General features: G+C 43.4%; 1 protein-coding gene across 1 annotated transcript; it reads right to left on the bottom strand.

Annotated features, from left to right (window-relative positions):
• Positions 1-9345: 9345 nt before the first annotated feature.
• Positions 9346-24609, bottom strand: LOC141134122 (extracellular calcium-sensing receptor-like). The gene is made up of 5 exons (XM_073623706.1): positions 24578-24609; positions 24244-24465; positions 20617-20908; positions 13126-13950; positions 9346-10969 (listed from the first exon to the last, which is right to left on the bottom strand). Exons 1-5 carry the CDS (start codon positions 24607-24609, stop codon positions 10733-10735), a joined length of 1608 nt encoding a protein of 535 aa, XP_073479807.1. The 3' UTR covers positions 9346-10732.
• Positions 24610-27227: the final 2618 nt, after the last annotated feature.

Genomic DNA, 27227 nt, shown 5'->3' with positions numbered 1-27227 from the left:
CACATGTGAGAGATCCTGTTGACGCGCATGTTGCTGCTTTCCTCTGGCAACTTTAATGTCGCTGAGTGAATTTTAGTTCTGTTGCTCACATGTGGTGGAGAGGATTTCCATTTGTTGGTGGAAGACACTTTTTTCTGTGGTGATATTTATCACATACAGTATTTGGACTTTTTCGCTTTGGACAATTATTTACGCTGATTTCTTATTATTTTTGAATATTGCAGATTTTTTTTGCACATTATGTTTTAAACTTGTAATATTCTGTTTTGGAGACACTGCACCATTGTCTCTTATCAGTTTGTTTGGGTACTGTATATTTACCTACTGGAAGCTGCCTATATTTGTTTTTCCTCTCTTTTTTTAGCGCTGATCTCTTTCTTATGTTTACATATCTACAATACATGCACATTTCCCTGCGTTTTGCCTCATTAAATATGCTGAAAGTGCGGAAAAATATCTAGCGTTCTCTCAGAAATCAGTTATGGTCCTACCTGAAGCTGGACATAGATGGATTAAAATTAGACCAGTTCAGTAGGGACCAGCCAAATTTCAATCAGAGTTTGGCAGTCCCAGCTTGATGGAAGTTGATTGATCAAATTCTGTTGAAAGGACATGCTGGAAAATGTTTGTCCTGCTGGCCGAATACAATTGCCCAGCAGCGGGGTGGACTTACTTACTAAAAGCATCCCATATAGTCAGTATCTAAGACTTAAACGAAATTGCAGTAAGGACCTTGACTTCAAAATTGCAGCTAGGGATCTATACAATCGTTTGAAGGCTAGAGGGTATAGCCATGCCTGTCTTAAAAAAGCCTTTAACAGAGCCAACTCAAAAAACAGGAACTCACTAATATATTCAAACATATAAGAAAAATAAGGGAAAATGGGGGAAGGGGAAATTGGGACTTTGTATGAAACACAACACTAGGGCAAGCTAAGTCATCAGGTGTAGAAAATGTTTTGAATTTAATGATACCACATGAGAAACAGAGTGCAATAGATGATACTCACATATAATCAGTAAATATGGTACAGAATAGGTAAAACATGACAACAAGACATAATGTAGTAACAAAGTAGCATGTTAAACACTATAGCAGAAGGTAAGTTACAGTATCATCGGCATTACACCCAACATGTGTATACATATTCAATATTGTATTATAATAAAACTGATGACTAAAACACTAAAAATGCCCATGGTAGATGCATGTTGGCTGTGACATGTCAAAAAGTAGTAAATGCTCAGTTGTAAATGCTCAACGCGTTTCGTGGAAGTTTGTCCACTCATCAGGAGCAGCTATCTGGAAATATCTAGAATATAGTGTAGAGTAGTAATGAATAATATTTAATTACAACAGGAAGAGGGGGAGCATTAACGCTAGTCCTAGCACTCTTACCTGTGGGTATATAGTATAATGGTGGTAGAGCATATATAATGATATACGATGGTAGGAGTTATTAAGGGGTGAATATGACATCCCCCTGGGAGCTGAGGAGGTAACCAAGCAGCGGCATGACGAGGCAATACAGGGTACCGTGTAGAAATAGGTAGTAGGAAGATTCCCCTTTGGTTTCCAAATTGATAGTGTAGGATAAGGCATCAACCCAAGGTATCTGTAATATATTAGAAGTGGGTATGTAATAGTAAGCAAAAATGGGTATTGTTGGATGACCAAAAGGTGGAAGGTATAGTGTAGAATAAAGGTGAGGCAATAGTGAAGGGACTGAGAGAGACCAACCAGGTGAAGGCAAGGGAACCAGTGAAATGGGAGAAAAGAGAAAAACCACCATGCACACAAAGTGTACAGAGTGGGGGAACAGTGCATGGAAGTAAATGTGAACAGGGGCCAGTGAATAGGGATTTAAAAGCAAGGTGCATAGAAGTGAAAGTCTGTGGTTACCTGAGATGACATAGAGAAAAAGCCGCCGGCCAGCCAGCAAGGTACCCCCAACGTCACGCTAGGACGTGCTGTGAGGGAGGGAAGGAAAGCCCACTAAGGTGACTAGCGCCTAAATAGGCAGCCTCCACCTCCGTCAATTTGCACGCCAGGTGGGAACAGCGTCACATCAGCACGTGACGTCAGATGACGTCATACGTGCCGGCGTGCGGGGCGTGGCGTCGACACACAGCGGGAACTCGCCCCCAATCCCGTGACCAATAGATCAGGGGGATCGGGGGATAGCAACTGTGTGCGTCGCAGCTCCCAGGGATGGAAAGGATCCACCCCCCCGGGTATAACCTGGAGGAATGTATGAAATAAGATAAAACGAAGATATTCCAAAATAACAAGTAGATATATTATAAAATTGGGCACTTGACACAAGACCACAGCAATGGTAAATGCGATAATTAGTGTGTGTTTCCATCCCTATTGGCATTTGAAACAAGTTAGGTTGGGACTTTATATAAGACCATGACCATCCAGTGCACAGGTCTCCATCCCTATATATATATAAGAAAAATAAGGGAAAATGGGGGAAGGGGAAATTGGGACTTTGTATGAAACACAACACTAGGGCAAGCTGTCATGTTTTACCTATTCTGGACCATATTTACTGATTATATGTGAGTATCATCTATTGCACTCTGTTTCTCATGTGGTATCATTAAATTCAAAACATTTTCTACACCTGATGACTTAGCTTGCCCTAGTGTTGTGTTTCATACAAAGTCCCAATTTCCCCTTCCCCCATTTTCCCTTATTTTTCTTATATATATATAGGGATGGAGAACTGTGCACTGGATGGTCATGGTCTCATATAAAGTCCCAACCTAACTTGTTGTTTCAAATGCCAATAGGGATGGAAACACACTCTAATTATCGCATTTACCATTGCTGTGGTCTTGTGTCAAGTGCCCAATTTTATAATATATCTACTTGTTATTTTGGAATATCTTCGTTTTATCTTATTTCATACATTCCTCCAGGTTATACCCGGGGGGTGGATCCTTTCCATCCCTGGGAGCTGCGACGCACACCGTTGCTATCCCCCGATCCCCCTGATCTATTGGTCACGGGATTGGGGGCGAGTTCCCGCTGTGCGTCGACGCCACGCCCCGCACGCCGGCACGTATGACGTCATCTGACGTCACGTGCTGACGTGACGCTGTTCCCACCTGGCGTGCAAATTGACGGAGGTGGAGGCTGCCTATTTAGGCGCTAGTCACCTTAGTGGGCTTTCCTTCCCTCCCTCACAGCACGTCCTAGCGTGACGTTGGGGGTACCTTGCTGGCTGGCCGGCGGCTTTTTCTCTATGTCATCTCAGGTAACCACGGACTTTCACTTCTATGCACCTTGCTTTTAAATCCCTATTCACTGGCCCCTGTTCACATTTACTTCCATGCACTGTTCCCCCACTCTGTACACTTTGTGTGCATGGTGGGTTTTCTCTTTTCTCCCATTTCACTGGTTCCCTTGCCTTCACCTGGTTGGTCTCTCTCAGTCCCTTCACTATTGCCTCACCTTTATTCTACACTATACCTTCCACCTTTTGGTCATCCAACAATACCCATTTTTGCTTACTATTACATACCCACTTCTAATATATTACAGATACCTTGGGTTGATGCCTTATCCTACACTATCAATTTGGAAACCAAGGGGGAATCTTCCTACTACCTATTTCTACACGGTACCCTGTATTGCCTCGTCATGCCACTGCTTGGTTACCTCCTCAGCTCCCAGGGGGATGCCATATTCACCCCTTAATAACTCCTACCATCGTATATCATTATATATGCTCTACCACCATTATACTATATACCCACAGGTAAGAGTGCTAGGACTAGCGTTAATGCTCCCCCTTTTCCTGTTGTAATTAAATATTATTCATTACTACTCTACACTATATTCTAGATATTTCCAGATAGCTTCTCCTGATGAGTGGACAAACTTCCACGAAACGCGTTGAGCATTTACAACAGAGCATTTACTACTTTTTGACATGTCACAGCCAACATGCATCTACCATGGGCATTTTTAGTGTTTTAGTCATCAGTTTTATTATAATACAATATTGAATATGTATACACATGTTGGGTGTAATGCCGATGATACTGTAACTTACCTTCTGCTATAGTGTTTAACATGCTACTTTGTTACTACATTATGTCTTGTTGTCATGTTTTACCTATTCTGTACCATATTTACTGATTATATGTGAGTATCATCTATTGCACTCTGTTTCTCATGTGGTATCATTAAATTCAAAACATTTTCTACACCTGATGACTTAGCTTGCCCTAGTGTTGTGTTTCATACAAAGTCCCAATTTCCCCTTCCCCCATTTTCCCTTATTTTTCTTATATATATATAGGGATGGAGACCTGTGCACTGGATGGTCATGGTCTCATATAAAGTCCCAACCTAACTTGTTGTTTCAAATATATTCAAACAAGCGGGTTAAAAATTTAGACAATGTACAAGTCATTACTCAATACTCCTGTCAGCACCAACAATTCAGACGCATATTGAAAAAATTTTGGCCACTTTTATCTGCAGATCCCACTGTGAGCAAGTTCATAAAAAATGTTCCTGAAATCACCTTTAAACGAGCTCCTTCTCTAAAGGATCAATTAGTCCGAAGCCATTTCAGAAACACACAACCATCTCTAGAATTAATGAATTGCGGCACTTTCCCCTGTGGAACATGCGACATATGCGATTATATCGCTGCACAAACTAAATTTAAATTACCCAACGGCAAATGGCATTCCATTCGCTTTAAAGTCACCTGTCAAACACCTGGCATTGTATACTTTGCCCAATGCCGGTGTGGGGGATTTTATATACGCAAAACAAAAAGACAATTTTATAAACGCATACGAGATCATATCAAACCCATAAAAAAACACAAAATGGAAACTGCCATTAGCCGACATATTGGTATACACCACAACTTCGATCCGCAATTCATCAAATTCTTTGCGCTTGAGCATATTCCTCCAGACTCCCGTGGTGGTAGCGTTGATCGCACACTGCTACAGTTAGAAGCACGCTGGATTTACAACCTAAAAGCCACAATTTTTCCAGGCTTTAATGAAAATCTAAGCTTTAAATCCTTTCTATAGCCCCCCAGTGCTATTAGAGTTCTTCCCTCTTACTGATCTTGTCCTCCATACTTTTGAAGGTTTACTTTTATTTCATTCCTTCCCCTTGTGCCAGTTCCCTTCCTCTTTCTTCTCCCCTTGGTATAACTTGCAGAACTATAGCTTCTTTTTTGTGCTTATTCTAAAAAATTATACCTTATACTTCCTTTTTATAATTTCAATATTTTGTGGTAGAGCATGTACTAATTTTAACTTTATATTCAGTAGATGATTAAGGCCCCTTTCACACTGGGGCGGTTTGCAGGTGTTATTGCGCTAAAAATAGCGCCTGCAAACCGCCCCTAAACAGCCTCCGCTGTTTGTTCAGTGTGGAAGCCCGAGGCCTTTCACACTGAAGCGGTGCGCTGGCAGGAGAAGAAAAAATCTCCTGTCAGCCGCATCTTTGGAGCGGTGAAGGAGCGGTGTATTCACCGCTCCTTCACCGCTCCTGCCCATTGAAATCTATGGGACAGCGCGGCTATACCGCGGTAATACCGCGGCTATAGCCGCGCTATACGAGGGGTTTTAACCCTTTTTCGGCCGCCAGCGGGGGGTTAAAACCGCACCGCTAGCGGCCGAATACCGTGGTAAAACAACGCTAAAAGTAGCGCTGTTTTACCACCGACGCCCCCTACTGCCCCAGTGTGAAAGGGGCCTAAATGTCCTTTTTTTGTCTTTGTGTGGCAACATGAATACATTTGCCTGTGATATGGTATTAGGCTCAATTTCATTGTTCTAAACTATGTAATGTGAACGTAGTTGCCTACTCTACACTCCACTTTTTGGCGTTTGAGCAATATGTGGTATTGCTCTTTAATCCTTATACTTGTATAACATCCCTGGTGTCATTCTTTCCTTGGAGTGCACTTGGTCTCTGATCCATGTCCCCTAATCGCTGTCCCGGGGTGCTCGTATCGGCTAGCCATACGGACGCCCAGGGCTTGCCTTTTCCACTCCCTAGCAGGCCCGTTTTACGCCCAGCATCGCCAGGCAGCCACCCTAAAATCTCATGTTGGCCTCGGCCTCCTGGGATTTTACTCCCCCATTACCATCGCTGCGCTGGCATGGGACTGCGGTGATTGGTGGAGGGGATCCGGGGCACTCCCATTTGTTTTGGACGTGCCTGGACCCCTCCCCCCGCCGTTAAGTCTCCTGGTCAGCGTAGTCAGAGGCTGGGTGGGAGCCGGTGCGCATGCGCATTGGCGTCTTTGACGTCCGCGTCGAGCCGGCGACGTCACATGCCGGCTCGTCGGAGGGCTAATTTAAACCGGCTTATCAGGCTGTTCATTCAGCCTGAGCCCGAGGGAGACACCATATTGTGGCTGAATCTGCAATGGTAAGACGCTATAAAATACATCAATTATTTTCAATCTACTTCTACACCCTTGCCTATTGTTCATTACCATTCGTTTGCTTGGTAAGAGGCTATCCACATTCCGATTTTTTATCCTTGGGGTCCTGCTACTTCTCTCCTTGTTTCCCTTATGTGTATACAAATAAGCAGCCACTCTGGCTTCACAGCGCTCTGGTGTGGCTAGTTGGTTACTATTCACTCTTTCTAGTCACACAACTTTCTGGCTTCCTATCACCATCCTGTAAAAAAATTTTTTATTCATATCACTTCTCACTATCAAATCTACAGCACCCAAGTATCTCACTCAATTATTAAAACTAACTTTACAAATTATTAATTATTATACTCCGTTCACCATTCTTTAGCCCGTCCCTGCATTCAACTCCACACAGTCTCATGATTGAAGCCTTACCAACATACCTTCTATACAGACAATTAAAATATCCCTACCATCAGTGACCTTGATGTAAGTATTTAATTTAACTTATGTTGACTTATGTTCCCCCCTTATATAATGATAATCATTACTATACCACTTTATTACTACACCATGCAATATCTTCTTGCTTCTATTTAAAGTCATTGATACAACAATTTAACCTTGTGGTGATCTTGTTGTTCCCCAGTGTCCCCCTATTAGCCTTCTATGGCTGTGCCAAACTGACCCCCCCTGGATCCGGGTTGTGAGGCGTGGGTAGGGATTTGGCCGGGTGTTTCTTGGGTATAAAGTCTGTACAGGGTAAGTGTTGAGTTCTGTAGGCAACTGGGTTCATACTCATATTTATATTTTTGTACTGATTTTTTTATTGTACTGTTTCAACTGTCTGTTGTAACTTTGTTCCTTTCCATTTATTTAGTGGTCTCAGTAGAAATTAAAAATTAAAAGTCCTTTGCACATCCCCTGAGGAAGCTATAAAAGCGAAACATGTCGGGTTAATGTGCAATTAGTCTTGCTGCGACTTACTACCCACCTGTAAACGATTTTTGACCACCAATTGCTTATAACCGTTTATTGTTTTGTAATATTATGTTCAGCTTTTAACTATGTTATGTTAATAAAAATTTGTATTTTATTCATAATACAGTAGTTGTGCACTTTCATATTAGACACCGCAAAAATCCCCTCAATGTCCGCCTCCCCCCCTGCTTTGTATTCATACTTATTGGGATGAGGTGTCTTTAGCTAAGGGTGTTGGTTTCACCAACCGGACCAAAAAATTCTCAATTCTTGATGGAAGTTGAATGATCAAATTCTGTTGAAAGGACATGCTGGAAAATGTTTGTCCTGCTGGCCGAATACAATTGCCCATCAGCGGGGTGGACTTACTTCATGCACCTTGTTTGCATGGATGGAGGAATCTGTTAATTTATGGGCAGCTTTACTGTTTTGAAAATGCCAGAAAGTTTTGCTTGCTTTTAGAAAGTGTTCTCAGCCCCACCCTGATCTACACTAGACTACAGGACACCTCCCTATCATCTTCTCCATAACATATAACATAAATGGAAGCTGCTCTGTAATAGAACTGGGTAGAGCTTGTACTGATGCTATGCCATTTCATCTGTCTCTCTTCATAGTGTTTGGGCACTTGCTGTAGGGTCTGAGGCAGTGGAAATGAATACAAGGGAAACTACTGTATGCTCTTAATTAACTTTAAAATAAAAGCACAACCTGTAAGATTTTGAAAGATTTGTCCTTTTTCTACTTTTATGCCAGTAAAGTCAATCAAGCTAAACAAGGCCACATGGTGCACTCATTAAAAAATATATATCTATTTAGTATCTTATTACCAGTTTCATTGGAGATCTCTCCAGGTGGACAGGGGACACACTGATAGCAACAGATGGGTTGTCCTCTAATTGCAGCCTTCCTTGTCCCTGCAGGACAGCTCTTACTGCAGACTGACAAAGGAACCTTACAAAAAAATCAGATATGGTCTTCAGTTATTTAGGTAGAACTCTACATGATACTAAATTATGTGGATGCTTGCCATTAAGCACGGAATATGCAGATATGTAATATGTAAAAGGTTTCTCTTGCCAAAAGTGGTATTTAAATTATAAATGGTTTCCAGTGGGCTAAATCACCCTCTAACATCTTATATTTCTTGGAGGTTCCAATAGCAAGATCTGTCCAATACACTACCTGACTCTGCTCCCATCCATATTTAACTTTTGTTGTGTTTGCTCCCACCCTGCACACCTCAGGATCTATTCTTTTTGAAAGATAGACCCAGAGAGGAAAAATAGATAGAGGGCCTAGAAAGGGACAACAGTGGGCTAAGATGAAAGATTGGTGTGTGTAAAGTCTTATTGGTGTTGAGGAAGGAGCCCCAAGCAGGAGCTAAAATCCAAATATTTCCCACAGGATTACAGCTCCTTCTTAAAGCCAGTTCTCACTACTGCCCAGACCACAAATTCATTCTTTTTCTCTGGGTCTAACTTTCAGCTTTGATATCCTGCTGAACCTTCATTCCAGAAAGTGCAAGTGAAAAGGAAAGTTTTTCTATGCTCCCACTACAAATGTAAGGTTTTAGTGAAAGCTGGTAAGCAGGGAAAATGGTAAGCTGATCTTCATAGCACTTTGGCAGGATGGGATGTCCTTGGGGTGGGAGGGCAGTAGAATGTTTGGGATTGTCAAACAATGGAGAACGTATTGGTGGTATGGTTGTAAGCATGGTGGCATGGTTGTAGGCAGGTCCCCTAGTGGTAGGCAGCAGCACCACATGCTGGCCAAGGGTCATTCTACTCTAGTGGGGTTTGCCGACTATCCTACTTTTAGAGGAGGCTCTGCTATCTGATATCCATCCATATACAAAAGATCCAAGGCCCTACAACAGGAATCCAGATCCCCCTCCCTAATAATAAATGTCCAGGCAGCTCTTGCTTTTCCAATGATTTATTTTATTGTGAATGTCAGCACACATCCCAGACTCAGGGAACATCTTCCAGATAACAGTTATATACATCCTTCACAGAGGTGTCACCAGCCAGCATTTTGGTTTTTATCCTCACATCTCCATACCCTGAAGGGACACATGAGCCAGACAGGGACAGCAAAGGGGAAAACGTAAAGGGCACGTTATTGTTAGATCATCAGGAACTCCAAACCTTCTTCTTTCCATCCATCCTATCGAAAACTCCTCCCTCCCCTTTTAAAGCTTCTCCTATAAGCCTAACCCCTGCTTATACTGTGCTTCCCCTTGATCTACTGGTGGTGGACCAACAGGCTCCTGGGGGAAGGAAAAGAATTCCATTTTAATACCGTCTTTGGACTAGTGTGGTCTGGCTGGCAGCAGTGGGTTACTGTATATCAATTTTGGTTTAGCCATTATGAGCTGAATTACCAATAGGTTTCTCATTTTTAAGGACAATTAAAACCAGAGAGTGGCTAGTGCTATCTTCTGGATGCCAAACTATTGACAGCTTGTTCAAGAAATGCAGCCAGTGGTGACCCCTGGAGTTCTTCCATTTTTAATGCTGCATAAGGATTATAGGACAGGCCGGTCACATTACTTTTACAGGTCATCCGACTGGGCTGTCCTCCTCCTGACATTTGTTTTTTTCATTCGATATTGTAAATGGCACATCTGTAAAGCATACAACTGTGCGTAATAAACATGCACTAATTAAAAAGAAAAATCCCAACCCTGGGAAATTCTGAATGAAAATTCTCCCTTACATTAGGGCTGTGCCCACACTGCAAGAGTTGAATGCTTGTTTAAGTCTAGGGGGCAGAAAAGCGCTTTAACTTACCTGACCCTCCACTCCTCCAGCAGACGATGCTCCCCCATTTTCCAGCAGTGGATTGCTTCTCGGCGTCCTCACATCCAAGGCCCTTATATTGGTCATGATAACATCAGAACCTTAGATCGGTAGAATATGGAAGAGAAGATGATGTGTGGACAAGCCTAGCAGCACAGAGGAGCAAAGGGACGGGCAAGTGAATCTACTTTTCCATGCCCCCTAGACGTAAACATGTAGTTAACCCTTGCTGTACGGGTGCAACCCCACTACAAGGGAGAATTTTTAAGTCTCATGGAGTTGCGCTTTAAAAGAGCATTATGGTCATGGTAAGATCATATCTCTACTTTATAATTGAAGCCCTCAACTGGTCAGATCTTCCCACAATACTGCATTTGTGTACCTCCTCCCACAAGCTGATTGCAAAAGTGTTACTCCTTAGTTACTTGCGTATTCTACAATAGGCAGCCTAATTACAAATCATTTGCCAGGAAGGATAGTTTAGAGATGTTTCTTCTCTTTTCTACAGTTCCACAATAAGTATTTTTATAGTACCTGGTTCTCCGAAGATGCCCACATTATTGCACTACTGTTGATTGCCAGGATGTCTTCATAAGTGGATGCGGTATCATAGCTTCCAACCTTAACATGCTTTATGAGTCCATCATCAGTTCTCTGCCAGTTGACAATATCATACACCGCGGGGAGATCACCATTTTTATCGAAGAAGACCTCTCTTTTAGCTTTTAATCTTACTCTGACATTCTGTATATAGTGGGTCAGCTGTACAGGTAAAGAAGTCAGCATAAGATTAAATCACACATTTAATGTAATAGGGTTATATTGGGTCAGGATTAACAATAATTATACTAAATATCAGCCAGTTTGCCTATGACAAGACTTGATGGTGAATCTAAATGATCATTATTGGTAGACGCATTAAAAATGTTACATATAAAATTTAAAATTAAGCTAATCATTGGAAGTTTTTAATAATCTTTTCTTCTGTAAAGTGAACTGCATACCTCCTAACCATCCGGATTTTGTGGGACTCTTCCAGGATTTTATCAAAATCCCAGAGTCCTCATGCTGTGCCCCAGAACTGAGTGCAGGAACACATCAGAGCTTTTTTGTACCATGGCCCTCTCAGGTCTTTCCTCTTCACCCAGTCACCTTTTGATCTGACCCATAAAAGGTACTTTATTGGCTAGACTCAGGTACCAGGGGATTAGATTGGTGCAGAGGCTGGTCACATGGACAGAGAGTCATGAGCTATTTGTGAACTATCAGGAAAAAAAATAAAAAAAACAAAGCATGTAGACTTTCTGGAAGGGATCAGTTGTGGCAGAGACCTGATACACAGTGTGCCCTTACTCAATTGCCTGTACAGGTAAGGGAGCACAGGGTGCTGGTGGGGGAGGAAGGGCGGTGAACTGGAGTGGGACAGGGGCATGGGACGAGCTGCAAGGCTAATATATAAATGCAGGTGACACCTTATCACAGGGCACCTGGCACTGCCAGGAGGACATGCATCGAGTGTCTGCTGCTACTTGAGTGCCTGCTGTAAGGTATAGGTGCAATTATGCACCATTGAAAGAAAGCTACCAGTGGCTGCATGTGTTGGTGGCAATGACCTCTGCTGTGCACCCTCCATCAGAATCGTTTTAAGAGACATTGCTCCAGGGCCAGTCATGACCAGGACTCAAGAAAGAGACCTAACTGGGACTGCTAGTTGAAAGAATACTTTAGCATAAAAATGCTGCTGCTGCTGCTTAAAGAAAAACACCAGATTTGTTTTAGAAAAATGTGTGGTGGATAGAAAATAGTAAACTGTAATGAGGTGTATGCCACTTCCAGGATTGCTGCCGTTTCCTTATTATTTACTGTTTTATTGATCCTGGATAGTATAGCTTTCACTATACTTCCAGCACTGCAAAAGGAGATCTCCTATTCTGTGAACCATTTATAAAATACAAGGTGTTCTGTGGATGGAGAGGTGAGTTAAGGGCAGGCAGTGCACCTTCTGTGTATGAGAGCCGCAGATGTTGCTAACTGTGGTGTAGAAATGAGCCATGAGAGCGCAAATAAAATAAGTATAAGGGGATAAAGGGTGCCCATTCTAGAGACACTGTCATTTTGCTCTCCATGGGCAAGGTGACAGTGTCTTTTCACAGCCCAACTCCAGTCTCCCCAGTTTAGCATACCTTGAATAGGTATAGTGTCCTGGGTCACCCAGTTCCTTTCTCCCAGTCTGTCAAGGAACACCCCACAAGGGATGAGGTCACGGCATCTTTGTAGGAAGCTGTGGGCATTACTAGTTACAAGGTTCAGGTTCCCAGAAACCCACAGCCAGTACTGGACACCAGTCTATGAGGTGCATTGCAGTATTCTGAACAATCAAAGCAAAGGTTGATATACCAAGGATACCAAGTCCCCAAGTGGTGGTACACATCACCATTGTGTGATGAGTGCATGCCACTACTTTACTCTCCAAAAATTATAACCTACTTACTGAGTGATTCAAGTGTGGGATGGGAGGATGTACAATTGGATGGAAGACTGGAAACCAGGGTTTCTAAACTAGGGCTCCTCTGGAGGTTGCAAGGGGTTTCTTGAGCAATGAGCAACTTCCACCTCTTAGATAAGTTCCCACTGACACCATTGATCTTTTTAGCTGTCTATAAGGGAGCTAATTCTTCCCAATGACCACAAGTGTAAGGAGCATTCTTCCCTCTGACCATAACACCCTGAGACTGGAAAGTTATTTCAAAGGTTCCTCTGTGTTGAAAAGGTTGAAAAAGGCAACTGGGAACAGCAACTACCTAATATCCTGAAGATGTCTTTATAGCAGGAAACCTTGAACAATTGCCACATAAATATTTTACTATTTCTGTACAGCCATCATGTGTCATCTAGGAATAGCAATTGACTTCTGTTACCTGCCAAGGTTTAATATTCTGAAGCCTGGCACAAGTTCCATTAGAGAAAGGGCCCTTCCCATTCTGGCACATTCGAAGGTCATGCAAGGATTTAGCTGCAACCTGAACAGATGTGTAAATATTGTATGAAGTTCTCAGATTGGATACATCAGTGTATGCATTCTCAGTAGTTTCGAGAGTCTCATTTCCCATACAAAATCTGGTATTCTTAGTGAAATCTGTATTTGTTTTATCAAGGAACTTGCAATCAAAGGTCATCTCCCAAAATATTTTAGTTACTGTTTGCCCTAGAGGGTCAGAAGGATGGACTTTCTTCAGATAATCCTTAAATCCAGGGATTGTTGAGCTGTGGAAAGAAAATCCAATAGACCCAGCGAGAATAGAGGAATATTTATCTACTAAAAGTATGGTTGAGATGCTCCAGGCTTCACTTGCTATGAAGACCTTCCCAGTAACGTTCATTTTCAACATCTCATTCAGGAGGGGAATAAAGAAGACATCAATAGAGAAAATGATTATAGCCTTTGCTGTAGACTGTTTGATGACCTTTGAGATATAAGGCGCATTTCTGTCTGCCTGATTTAAAAGTATGACTTCGGTGAAGGCCACACAAGCCCCAGCCTGAAGGATCTCTTGTTTAATGATCTGAATGCCCTGCTGTCCATAGTCATTTCCCATTGCCACCAAACCCACCCAGGTCCAACCAAAATGTAGCACCAGCTGAGCCAAACCCTGAGACTGGAAAGAATCACTGGGGACAGTCCGGAAAAATGATGGGAACTTTGTGCGGTCACTAAGGAGAGCACTGGTTGCATAGTGGCTTATCTGAAGGAGTACAAAAATAAAATCATTAGGAGGCGCACATTATTTTAAGGTATATTATTAAACCATTAGAATGAAATTGTTATGACACTCCAAAATAATGCTGATACAGATAAGAAGTAGTAACAGCTTCATAGGTAGACATTGACAACCATATGTACACAATGTGCTGTTGTGGGGACCTTATTAACAAAACTGAAACAAACTGACCACTTAAGGACCGGAAGGATTTTCCCCCTTAATGACCAGGCCATTTTTTGCAATACGGCACTGCGTCGCTTTAACTGACAATTGCACGGTCATGCGACACTGTACCCAAACAAAATTGACGTTCTTTTTTTCCCACAAATAGAGCTTTCTTCTGGTGGTATTTGATCACCTCTGCGGTTTTTATTGTTTGCGCTAGAAACAAAGAGCGCCAATATATATTCTTCTGCATATTTTTGTTTTTTAAAGAAAATCGCAATAGGCGTATATTGATTGGTTTGCGCAAAAGTTATGCTTCTACAAACTATGGGAAAGATTTAGGGGCTTTTATTTTTTTATATTGTTTTTACTGGTAATGGCAGTGATCTGCAATTTTTAGCAGGACTGAGACATTGCGATGGACAAACCTGACCCCAAATGACAGTTTTTGGGGACCAGTGACATTATTACATTGATCAGTGCTATAAAAATGCACTGATCAATGTAAAAATTACACTGGCAGGGAAGGGGTTGACACTACAGGGCGGTCAAGGGGTTGACTGTGTTCCCTGGGTGTGTTCTAACTGTAGGGGGGATGGGCTGCCTGGGACATGACAGAGATCACTGTTCCCGATGAGTGGGAACAGTAGATCTCTGTCATGTCATCTGTCAGAATGGGGATCCACCTTGTTTACAAAGGCAGATCCCCATTCTGCCTCTGTACTAGGCGATCACGGGTCACCCAACCCGCGGGCACGCTCCCGCAGTGTGCAGTGGGTGCGAGAGCACCCTGCCGGAGGCACGTGCCCACTCGCAACTGAGCCTGCGCGAGCCGACGTACAATGATGGCAGCTCGCCCAAGAGAGGCAACCTGCTGCAGTACAACTGCGGCGGCTGGTCCCTGATTGGTTAATGCTTAAAGAGACCCTGTCACCGGTTTAGAAGAAATGCACGTAAAGGCACAAAAAAAATATATATTTTTCTCAACTTGCAGCATACCTGTGACTTTGTTAGTAAATTTGACTATCCAGTTAAAGCACTAGCACACCCCTCCCCCTTCCTTCATGCACTTCATATATCTCACTTTTTTAAAATAGTGTAATTACTGTCTGTGCTGGTCCAGCTAATCCACTTTTTTTTTATGTAGCAGCTAGAGGAGGAGGAAAATACACAGCAGCTCTTCTGAGCGGTACTCATGTATAAGGCCATATGGTTACACAGATGTATACCCTGAATGCGGTAAGTCCACATTACGTGCCTGTATGTAGGCAGGTTGCCTACTATGTTTAGTTAGCTTACTCAGCTGCCCAGGTCAGGAGGGAGGGGTTCATGTTTTTGCGGCCTTCGCTGGCCAGGGAAGAGGTTCGGGTCCCCAGGGGAGTGGGTGAAAGGACAGGAACTTTTACAAAAACTTGCTGGGACCTGTGGTCCACCTCAGGAGCATTGACTCACTGGGACCCCCGTAACTATGGACACCTCAATTCGAGATTCTCCACCTTTGGACAACACACACCCAGATGGACTTTACCCGCACAGGTACACTGGGGAAGCTTCAGCTAGAGTTAGTTAGGGAAAGAATGCTTTATCCGGTTGCACGTGTTATGCTGAATTTTCAGTAAAAGTTGTTCAAATGCACCCATCGGTGACCGTCATCAGTGACCGTCATCAGTGACCGCCATCAGTGACCGTCTTCAGTGACCGCCATCAGTGACCGTCTTCAGTGACCGTCATCCGTGACCCATCTGTGACCCTCATCTGTCACCTATCAGTCCCATAAAGTGCACCAGTCATCATCAGAGACTGCCATCAGTGACTGTCACCCACCAGTGACGGTCGCACGTCACCTGCTACCCACCAGTGACCGTCACACGTCACCTGTCACCCATCAGTGAGGGGTGGAGGGGCCAGGACGGAGTGTTAGGCAGCAGCAGCTTTCTGTGCTGGGACGGTCTCCATAACCTCACTGCTACATCTATTACCTCATTGTTTTATCCAGATTTTATGCCTCTTCTGAATGGTGCCCTGACGCACCCTCAAAATGTGAGTACTGTAATTTGTCACCTGTTGCACAGCCCATCAGAAAAAATGTCCAAAAGATTCTATACAATTGAGGAGGCATTTCAGATCATCTCCATGACTGATGAGTGCAGTGGGGTGTTCTCATCAGATTCAATTGCCAATTCCGATTGTGAATCAAATTCAGCATTTGAACCGATCAATAGTAGTGGATCGGCAAATGAATCAGAGGAAGAATGGATCCCTCCTAAAAGAGCACGGCACTCTGGAAACCAGGCAGCCACCAGCAATATACCCCATCATCAAATTCCCAGGCCCAGTACCCGTGCTGCTGCCAGCTATAGACCCCAAAACCAAAGACCCAGTACCAGAGCTGCCGCAGCATCAAGCCCAAATGCCAGCACAGGAACGCCAACTACCAGCACTGGAGTGCCCGTCCCCCAAGAGCCAGGGCTGCTACATATCTCCCAGATGGTCTTGCCAATCCAACATGGCTGCCTTCCGACTCAGGATCAGCAAGAATTCCCCCTTTCACCACACAGCCAGGTGTGCAGAAAACAAATTTTTTTTTGTTGGAGAAAACAAATTTTTTTTGTTGTCTCCGGGTTTCTTTTTTTCCGGATTAGGGTCTGGAGTCCGGAGGCTTCATAGAGATTTGGGTGGGTCGAAGCCTCTACCCCTGTGCTCCTGTGCACAGGTCTTACCTGACTGTGGCCCTCAGCCTGCTGCTGACTTACTGCCGCCATCCCCCTGCCTGCAGCATAAACTGACCACACCTCTTCCTGCAACCTGGACTATGGAAATAATTAGCTGTAGCAAGAGGCAGTATGTTTACGAAGGGCTGGAGAGCGGTACAATAATGAGTGCAGGGAGGTAACGGTGTACCAGGACCAATATTATGGCTGTTCTGGCTGTCTCTGCCTGGACAATTTCTATGGACAAATGCTTTGGCTGTGCTGACAATATCCTAGTGCTGACTATAGACAATATTCCTGCCTGCTGCCTGCACCAATTCTCTCCTCTGAGGACACTACTAAAACCACAGGTAATACTTTTTTTTACCCTTTCCTCAACAGAATTTATTTTGAAGTGTAATTTTTGGTATGTAAATGCTATGTGTTAGAAATATAAGGGCCTTCAAAAATAATAGGTTGTCAGGAAATTAGAGAAATGAGATGTGTAATTTATGCTTGTAGAACGCCTGAAGGTTCTACTTCAATGGTGGGCCTCTGTATGTGGTCAGGCTGTGTAAAAGTCTGACACATGTGGTATTGCCATACTCAGGAGGAGTAGCAGAATGTATTTTGGGTAGTCATTTTTGCTATGTACATGCTATGTGTTGAAAATATCTTAACAATGCACAACTTTGTGGAAAAAAAATGCGTTTTCATTTTTTTTCCACATTTTCCAAAAACTTCTGGAAAAAAATGAACTGTTCAAAAGACTCATTATGCCTCAGAGATTATACGTTGGGGTGTCTGCTTTCCAAAATGGGGTCATTTTGAGGACGTTTCCATTGTCCTGGTGCTCCAGGGCCTTCAAAATTGTAATAGATGGTTGAGAAATGAGATGTGTAATTTATGCTTGTAGAATGCCTGAAAGTGCTACTTCCCTGGTGGGCCTCTGTAAGTGGCCAGGCTGTGTAAAAGTCTCACACATGTGGTATCGCCATACTCAGGAGGAGTAGCAGAATGTATTTTGGGGTGTCATTTTTGCTATGTACATGCTATGTGTTGGAAATATCTTAAAAATGGACAACTTTGTGGAAAAAAAATGCGTTTTCATTTTTTTTCCACATTTTCCTAAAACTTCTGGAAAAAAATGAACAGTTCAAAAGACTCATTATGCCTCATATATTATATGTTAGGGTGTCTGCTTTCCAAAATGGGGTCATTTTGTGGGTATTTGTACTTTCCTGGCTTGTTAGTGTCTCAAGAAATGAGATACCCTGTTTCCCCCGAAAATAAGACCTAGCGTGATTGTCGGTGATGGCTGTAATATAAGCCCTACCCCCCAAATAAGCCCTACCCTGTTTCCCCGAAAATAAGCCCTACCCTGAAAAGAAGACCTACAAGGACTTTAACTAGGGCTTATTTGGAGGGTAGGGCTTATATTGCAGCCATCACCGACAATCACGCTAGGTCTTATTTTCGGGGAAACAGGGTAGGTCTTCAGTACATCAGGTGTGATCAGGTGTGATCAATTTTCAATGATTTGCACAATAGCTTGTAGACTCTATAACTTTCACAAAAACCAAATAATATACACTAATTAGGGTTATTTTACCAAAGATATGTAGTTGTATAAATTTTGGCCAAAATTTATGAAGAAATATTACTAATTTCTAAAATGTTATGACAGAAACAAAGAAAAAGGCATTTTTTCACCAAATTTTCAGTCTTTTTTTATTTATAGCACAAAAAATAAAAAAAACCACTAGTGATTAAATACCACCAAAAGAAAGCTTTATTTGTGTGAAAAAAAGGACGCATATTTCATTTGGGTACAGTGTTGCATGACTGAGTAATTGTCATTCAAAGTGTGAGAGCGCTGAGAGCTGAAAATTGGTCTGGGCAGGAAGGGGGGTGAAAGTGCCCTGTAGGCAAGTGGTTAAACACTGTATATAGCTGGTTGCTAAGGAACAGGCCGGGAAGCCGGCCGCCGTGTTCTAAGCTGATGAGTCATCAAAAAAAAAAAATTGTGAAAAAAATGCCGTGGCCCCCCCCCCCCCCCCAGGTCCATACCAGGCCTAGTATGGATTCAGAGGGTACCCCCTCATCAAAATTCTTTTAAAAATGGCGTGGGGTCCCCCCCAAAATCCATATTAGATCCTTATCCGAGCATGCAGCCCAGCAGGTCAGGAAAGGGAGGGGACGAGCAAGCGCCCCCCCCCCCCCTCCTGAACCATATCAGGCCGCATGCCCTCAACAAGAAGACAGCACAAGGGGAAGACAGCTCAAGGGGAAGACAGCTCAAGGAGAAGACAGCTCAAGGAGAAGACAGCTCAAGGAGAAGACAGCTCAAGGAGAAGACAGCTCAAGGAGAAGACAGCTCAAGGAGAAGACTGCACCGGAGGGGGAAGAAATTACCGGAGGTAGAAGATATCGGTACCAGGGAAAGAAGACACATTAGAGCAACAACAGAGGTCATTTTTAATAAAGGACTTGTCAAACACCTTTTTTAACACTTCACTACCTTTTGGGGTGAATGGGTAGGGGTACAATGTACCCCATACTCATTCACATGGGGAGGGGCTGGGATCCGGGATCCCCCCATGTTTAGGGCATGCGGCATGGCTCAGGAGAGGGGGAGAGCCCCCCCTTTCCTGACCTGCCAGGCTGCATGCTCGGATAAGTATCTGGTATGGATTTTGGGGGGGAACCCATACCATTTTTTTTTATATTTTGCATGAGGGGGTCTCCTCCAAATCCATACTAGACCCGAAGGGCCGGGGGGGCACTGTATTAATATATATATATATATATAATCTTATATAATCAAAATCTTTTACAAATCAATATGTGAAAAGTGTGGGGTACATTTGTATTCAGCCCCCCTGAGACAATACTTTGCTGTACCGCCTTTCGCTGCAATTACAGCTGCAAGTCTTTTTGGGGATGTCTGTACCAATTTTGCACAAGAGGTCCATCAACATGGGGACAAGGTGCTTTGTGGGGGACCCCAAAGCACCCTCCCTATATTGAGGGCATGTGGCATGGTATGGTTCGAGGGGGGGGGCACTCGCTCGCTTGGCCCCCCTATCCTGTCCTCCAGGCTGCATGCTCAGATAAGGGTCAGGTATGGATTTTGGGGGACCCACGCCAATTTTTTTATTATAGCGTGGAGTTCCCCTTAAAATCCATACCAGGCCTGTCTGGTATGGACTGGGGGGGGGACCCACGCCAATTTTTTCCTTGATTTTTATCTATATTAGCGGGACTCAGCAATACATTACAGCCACGAGCAAGTGTAAATGCCATTTTTTCCTTAAGAAATGTCATTTTACTGCGGTGTTGTTCTACACATCACACAGATGCGCCACTTTACAGGCACACTAAGGGGACCCCCCAGGCATGATTTTTAAAGGAATCTTTCATTTTTATTGTTTCACTTTAAGCATTATTAAAATCGCTGCTCCTGAAAAAACAGTTGTTTTAAAAACTTTTTTTTTGCATTTATACATGTCCCCTGGGGTAGCACCGGGTCCCTGTACACTTTTTATGTCAATAACTTGCATATAAGCCTTTAAAATTAGCACTTATGATTTTTCATGTTCGTGTCCCATAGACTTTAATAGGGTTCACATGTTCGCTCAAACTTTTTGCCCGTTCGCATGTTCTGGTGTGTACTGAACCAGGGGGGTGTTTGGCCCACCCCTACTTGCAGTCCTTTTTGCTCCCCCCTCCTGCTGAAGCACCCAAGTTGTCTGCCTCTTCCACCTAGCCCTTAGCCCAGCTACACATTCACCTGTGGATATCTGTACAGTCCTAGGATATGAGCCATGAGAATAGAGTAGGTGGACATGGAGTGTCCGAGAATGGCAGCCACTGGAGGTCTTCCAAGCCGTGAATAATTTGGAATTGCCTGAATGTGTCCGGTCAGCATGCCCAGTGTTCCCTCCAGCTCCCTGTGCAATACAGAACAAGAGTCGTAGGCATAGAACCCCAAAGTCATGTTCGGGAGGACATCTGGATTTGCATTGACTTCCTCCACTGCAAACCTCAATGCCTGGAACTGCTGGTAGGTTTCAAAAAGGAACCTGGAGGTTTAATAGAAGAGTTTTATTATACTGACACTGTGCATTAATTTGAATGTATGCTATGGGGCATATAGCTACTTGCCATATGGGTAGGTTGTGGTGGGACACTGATTTAAAGTGGAGAATTCTTCTTTTGGCCACTAGATGGTGTTAAATATTATAGAAATTTCCTATGAAACTTAGCGCCGTCTAGTGGTCAAATGTGAGACTTTTCACCTAAATTTATGAAAACCATTCATCCAGCACAGGAAATAGTCTAATAACATTCATATTTTTTTCCCATTAGCAACAAACGAATGTACGTGTACTTTCACTGGGTGAATTGCTATTCAAACATTTTATATATAAACCCCTATGTGTCTATTTGTAGAATATACAGTATATGTATTAATAACGTTTACACTTTTTTCATACACTTGGTCCTGATATGTTTTGTGTATACATAGTAGTGTGGACAGCTTGTGAAGAACGGTTTTGTTGTTTGAGCTTTACATGTACATTGATCCCTGGTCCTAGGTGGTGCTGGTTTTGGGGCTATAGTCTTCAAATCAATTGTTGCATCCCTGCGTAGCTCAAATGCACATACCTCCCAACTTTCTGAGATGAAAAAGAGGGACACCTATTAGCAAAATGTATGCAGGCAAAAGCCATACCCCTGCCACTCCCCCAGCAAAATGTATGCAGGCAAAAGCCATACCCCTGCCACTCCCCCATTACATAGAAAATTAATACACAAATAAGGATTGGTTAAACCCACAAGTGTTCTTACCACTATTTTCCTTTATACTGGCTTTTGACATTTACCAATGCAACAATTTAGAAAACTGGTTGAAAGGTTTAGCACTATAAACTGCAAGATAAATAGTGATTTTTTTTTATACAGGTATTTACATCAGACCAAAAATGAAGGGCAAGTGAGGAGCTGCGAGGGACAAAGGGAATATGTTCCCAAAGAGGGACCGTTCTTCCAAATCAGGGACAGTTGGGAGGTATGCATGTATTCTTGGCTCAGGCTGAACACAGAACCTCAACATCAACCAAGTTGAAATTAGATTCCACCTCCTCTTAATAAGCCCCGCCACCATTAATTGACAATGAACTGGAAGAACATCGATATGAAGTAAAGCCTCTGGAAATAGACAGATAGTCAAGCAGTAGGTTGGGCTTAGTAAGCCCCAAAGGGAATGGGCACCATCTCATTATTGGGTACAAATCAAGGCCTAAGATCTAAATGGCACAGGGATGGCTTTGAAGGCTATCCTAGGTACTGACATAGTAACCATAGGACAGAGCTACAAACACCCACCTCTCTACAATGTAGGGGGAGATGTTCTGTACTCCACAGTAGGAATGAGCTTGGGTTTGGCTGCAAAGTTTTGGTTCAAACCCATGTTTAGCCAAAACCCTTAGGCTAATAAACTGCAGGTGGGGGTTTCCCACCATTCAGCTGCATGTAACCAAAATGAACGGGGATGCTCATGATGTCATCGACCTACTATGGTCCCATATTAGGTCAATGTTGGCATATTAGGTCAATGGTATCATGAGTATACCCGCTCCTGTGTGAACGAGCAGCTACCGCTTACTTCCCAGTTTAGCCAAATCTAAGTTCAAGTCCAAACCAAAACTAAACTCATCTCTACTTCACTCATCACTACTTCTGCAAATAATTTAACTGATAAGAGTGCAGAACAGGCAGCAAGCACAGGAAATTATCAATGGAGAAGTTTTCTGGCAGGATAGAGGTGTTTTGGGCACTTATTAAACAGATAAAACAAAATGCCTTTAATAGTACAGGCGGTCCCCTAGTTATAAACATCCGATTTACAAACAACCCCTACTTACAAACAGAGGGAGGCAAAAGGAAGTGAGAGGAAATCTACCCCTAGGAAGAGAAATTTACTCCTGTAATGCCACGTACACACGACCAGTTTTGCCATCAGGATAAACTCTGAAGGTTTCTCCGACGGAACTCCAACGGAATTCCATTCAAGTGGTCTTGTCTACACATGGTCAACCCAAAGTCCGACCGTCCAGAACGCAGTGACGTACAAAACTTACGACGGGACTAAAAAAAGGAAGTTCAATAGCCAGTAGCCAATAGCTTCCGCTTCGTACTTGCTTCAGAGCATGCGTCGTTTTTGGTCCGTCGGAACAGCATACAGATGAGCGGTTTTCCCGATAGAAATTGGATCCGTCGGAAATATTTAGAACATGTTCCATTTCTAGGTCCGTCAGAATTTTCGAAGAAAAAAGTCTGATGAGGCCTACACACGATCGGAATAGACGATGAAAAGCTTCCGTTCGACTTTTTCTGTCGGACATTCCACTCGTGTGTACGCGGCTTTAGAGTTATGGGAAAAAGGTACCTCCACTGATGCTTTATAACCAAGGCTTGTTTCCACAACAACCCAAAATTTTCAAAATCCAATTTTCATTGGGACAGAAAGTGAGGTGAAATTTTCTGGCAGGGGCACAGACAGCAAAACAAACATTACAGGGATGTTAACCCTTCCCTATGCTATCCAAAAAGCTTAAAAACTGTTTATTTGGCTGGAGCTACACTTAAAAAATGTACCTGTTCTGACTTACAAACAGATTCAACTTAAGAACAAACCTACAGACCCTATCTTGTTTGTAACCCGGGGACCGCCTGTATATTTATCACATCAAAAGGAACCGAATAAGAGAAGTTCTTATTAGGGTTTACCACTTTTTAGTACTACAGCTTTGCACCACTGGAGTCCTCGGTTAATTTCCTTGTAGAATAGTCATCTACTTGGAGTTTGCATGTACTCTCTGCATTTGTGTGGATTTTTTCACATATTTTGGTGTTCTTTTACAATCCTAAGACATACTGATACATTAACTGGTTACTAACCAGTTGGCACTCTTGTGTGTATATAACTGTATAATAAAGAGTAAAGTGAGTAAATCATAGTTTATACAATTTTCTTTCCTTTCACCACGGGTGGAAGAAAAGAAAATCGCTTGATACCCCCATCAACCTAGTCAGTGTTGATGGGGAAATCCCTCCCACAACCCTATTGTGCTCTGCCAACGGGGAGCATTCCCTGCCGTCACAATACAATGATCACTGCCAGCTTCTGTGGTTGCTGGCAGTGATTGCATGCAAAAAAATGTAATAGGCTGGTTGTACAGAAGTTGATCAGTGGATTGACTTCAGTACAACCAGCCTGCTCAAAGATGGATCAAATCTCAGCTGGTCCCTGCTGAACTGGCCAAGATTTGATCCATCTATAGCTGGCTTTCAGTAATTTATGACAGGTACTCTTTAATTCTGTTGAACTTTGTATACAGCAAACAACACTTACCATGTGCAGACATCCTCTGAAGGCATCTCTGTAAAAGTTATGGTTGGGGAGACTCTGTCCGTGTGGAAGGGAATTATGGCTCCTATCAACAGGTCACCAGCTTCATAAATCAACGGCAGGTTTGAAAGACTCAGTCCACATCCAAGATGGCTGCTGTGAGAGACCGGAATGAGATAGTGGATGGTCAGATGCCACAAGGTCTTGTAAAAATGAGTAATGGCCCTACAATAAAACAAAGGAGAATATTTGTCTTGATTAAATTTCGAGTGGGACTTTAGTCAACACATTTTTTTTTCAGTTTTGGATTGAATGGGAAAGGGTTAGAGCTTCTAACAAGATTTCATTTTCTGCTTTTGCTCCTCCCATCCTTTCCCAGAGACATAACAGGAAGTGAATAGAAATCTCCCAAAAATGAGGGGAAAATTCCCCTTTGCCTCCACTTTTTGTAAGGAAGGTCCAGTGCATTCCAGTATGAGCAGACCTTTGCCAATTGTGGCGAATGGCCCTGTGCATAGGGTCATTGCCACATAAGCAACTGCAAGTGTCAACACTGGCATGTGGCCCGGTGTGCATGCATGCTCTGCACTAGTGTTGGCTCCAAACAGCCTATAGATCCACTTGACCTCCGGAAGGTTTTACCCCCTTCATGACAAGGCCATTTTTTGCTATACAGCACTGCACCACTTTAACTGGCAATTGCGCAGTCATGCAATACTGTACGCAAATGAAATGTATGTCTTTTTTTCACACAAATAGAGCTTTCTTTTGTTGTTATTTGATCACATCTGCGTTTTTTTATGTTTTGCGATAAAACAAAAAAACAAGGAACATTTGGGAAAAAAAAATATATTTCCAGGGCAAGGTAGAGAAGATTTAAGCACATCGCTATCTTCCAGAGAGACCTACTACATGTGTTAGTCTCTCCCCTTGTAAGTTCCTGTACCATGATGTGGTACTCAAACTGTCCTCCTTGCTCCCGCTGCCTCTCAGGAAAGCCTCCTTCCAATATCTCCTGTGGTAGGATGCTTCCAGGCCAGCCACCTGAGCCAGCCAGGTAGAGCCCCTCCCTGGCAGGGGTCCCTTGACAGTCCCCTCAGCACTGCATCTCCATCTTCCACCCGACTCCCCTCCCAGCATGACTCATCCAATAATACTTAAGGGCAAGCGGAACCACCCTGCCAGGCCTACCACCCGGGGATTCAACAAGCTCCCCAATCAATCCTCCTGGCCTACGCCCACTAGCCTTTAGAAGTTTCTCCAAACTTCCAGACCCAGGCAGAGGCACCAGAGACTTGTCTGCATGAGGCACCCAGACCTGAACTCTAATAACCCTGACCCAGATTAAGACTCAGGGTTTAAACATGAGTCAGAATATGTTTTATCTACTCTGACACTAGTGGCACACTAGAGGGTGCTACATACATGAACCGGAAGTGACTGCTGATGAGGTCTTTCCGGTTTGCTTGCTGGTTTGGATTTGATCTAGAATTGCTTGGCATTCAGAGCACATTAAAAACAGAGTTAGGTACCTGGTAACTCTTTTTCTAAGAAGTCTTCCAGGGCAGCATCCGAGAGATAGGCTCCTCCTCCCTAAAACAGGAAACACATTAGTCCACCATTATAAATTTCACACTCTTACCTGTGTGCCTCAGTTATGTTAAAGCACCGAAGGAATTCCCTGTAAGCTGCAAGCTCCCCCTCTGTACCTGGTTTTTGTTGTTTCAAGGGTGGGAACTAGTGCTGCCCTGGAAGACTTCTTAGAAAAAGAGTTACCAGGTACCTAACTCTGTTTTCTCGAATCGTCTTCCAGGGCAGCATCCGAGAGGATATATCAAGCAATACTTACTAGGGTGGGGTTAGAGACTGGAGCACTTTACGACCAAATGCTTGGTCTTGGTCAGACAGCTGGTCTATGCGGTAGTGCTTAGCGAAAGTACTGAAGCTCGACCATGTCGCTGCCCTGCAGATCTGCTCCGGAGTTGCCCCTGCTTTCTCTGCGGCCGAGGTTGCCCAGGCTCTAGTTGAGTGCGCTCTGATTTCACTAGGTGGAGTGAGATTCTGTGCCTTATAGGTAATCTGTATGGCCATCCTTATCCATCTGCTGATGGTGCTTTTTGAAGCTTGTTTCCCTCTGTTGATTCCTGCATAGAGGATGAAGAGGGAGGTCGTTCTACGCCATTCTTTTGTTCTTTCGAGATACGCTATGAGCGTGTTCCTTACATCAAGTTTGCTGTAAATGTTTCTTTTCCTACTATCCATGGTTGTTGGAAGTGAGGGTATGACGATGTTTTGGGTTCTGTGAAATGTAGAAGAGACCTTGGGTAGAAAGGCCGGATCTGGAGAGAGAATTATCTTGTCCAGATGTATTAGACAGTATGGTTCTATTGAAGATAGAGCTTGGATCTCACTCACTCTTCTGGCGGATACTAAGGCCAGAAGGAGCGCAGTTTTTAACGTGAGGTTTTTGTCTGAGCTGTCCTCGATAGGTTCAAACGGAGGGGAAAGAAAGCCCTTAAGTACTGTGCCCATGTCCCAGGTGGGAGTTTTGTACAATTTGGCTGGTTTAGATCTTTTAAGAGCTATGAGGAATCGTCTTATCAGCGGGTCTTCCGCTAGTCTAGTATCCATGACCGAGGAAAGTGCTGCAACTTGTACTTTCAGGGTACTTGGTGATATGTTTTTGTCTGCACCATCTTGTAGGAAGTCCAAAACTATTGGAATTATCCCACCGTTGGAGATTGGTCTGTCTTCGTACCAAGAAACAAATTTTTTCCTTATTTTCTCATAGATGGCTCTCGTTACCGGCTTTCTGCTGTTTAAGATGGTGTTGATTACTCTGTCTGACAGGCCTTTGTTCTGGAGTTTTACCCTCTCAGTAACCAAGCCGAGAGCTTCGAGATTTTGTGGTTCGGATGGTTGACTGGGCCTTGTGACAGTAGATCCGGGCGGTCCGTCAGTGTCAGCTGAGGTTGTATGCTGAGATT

Source organism: Aquarana catesbeiana, linkage group LG03 (genome assembly GCF_042186555.1).
Source record: "Aquarana catesbeiana isolate 2022-GZ linkage group LG03, ASM4218655v1, whole genome shotgun sequence".
NCBI classification, from domain to species: Eukaryota; Metazoa; Chordata; class Amphibia; order Anura; family Ranidae; genus Aquarana; species Aquarana catesbeiana.
The sequence above is the reverse complement of the archived record's forward strand: the minus strand, read 5'-3'. Positions and strand labels throughout refer to the sequence as shown.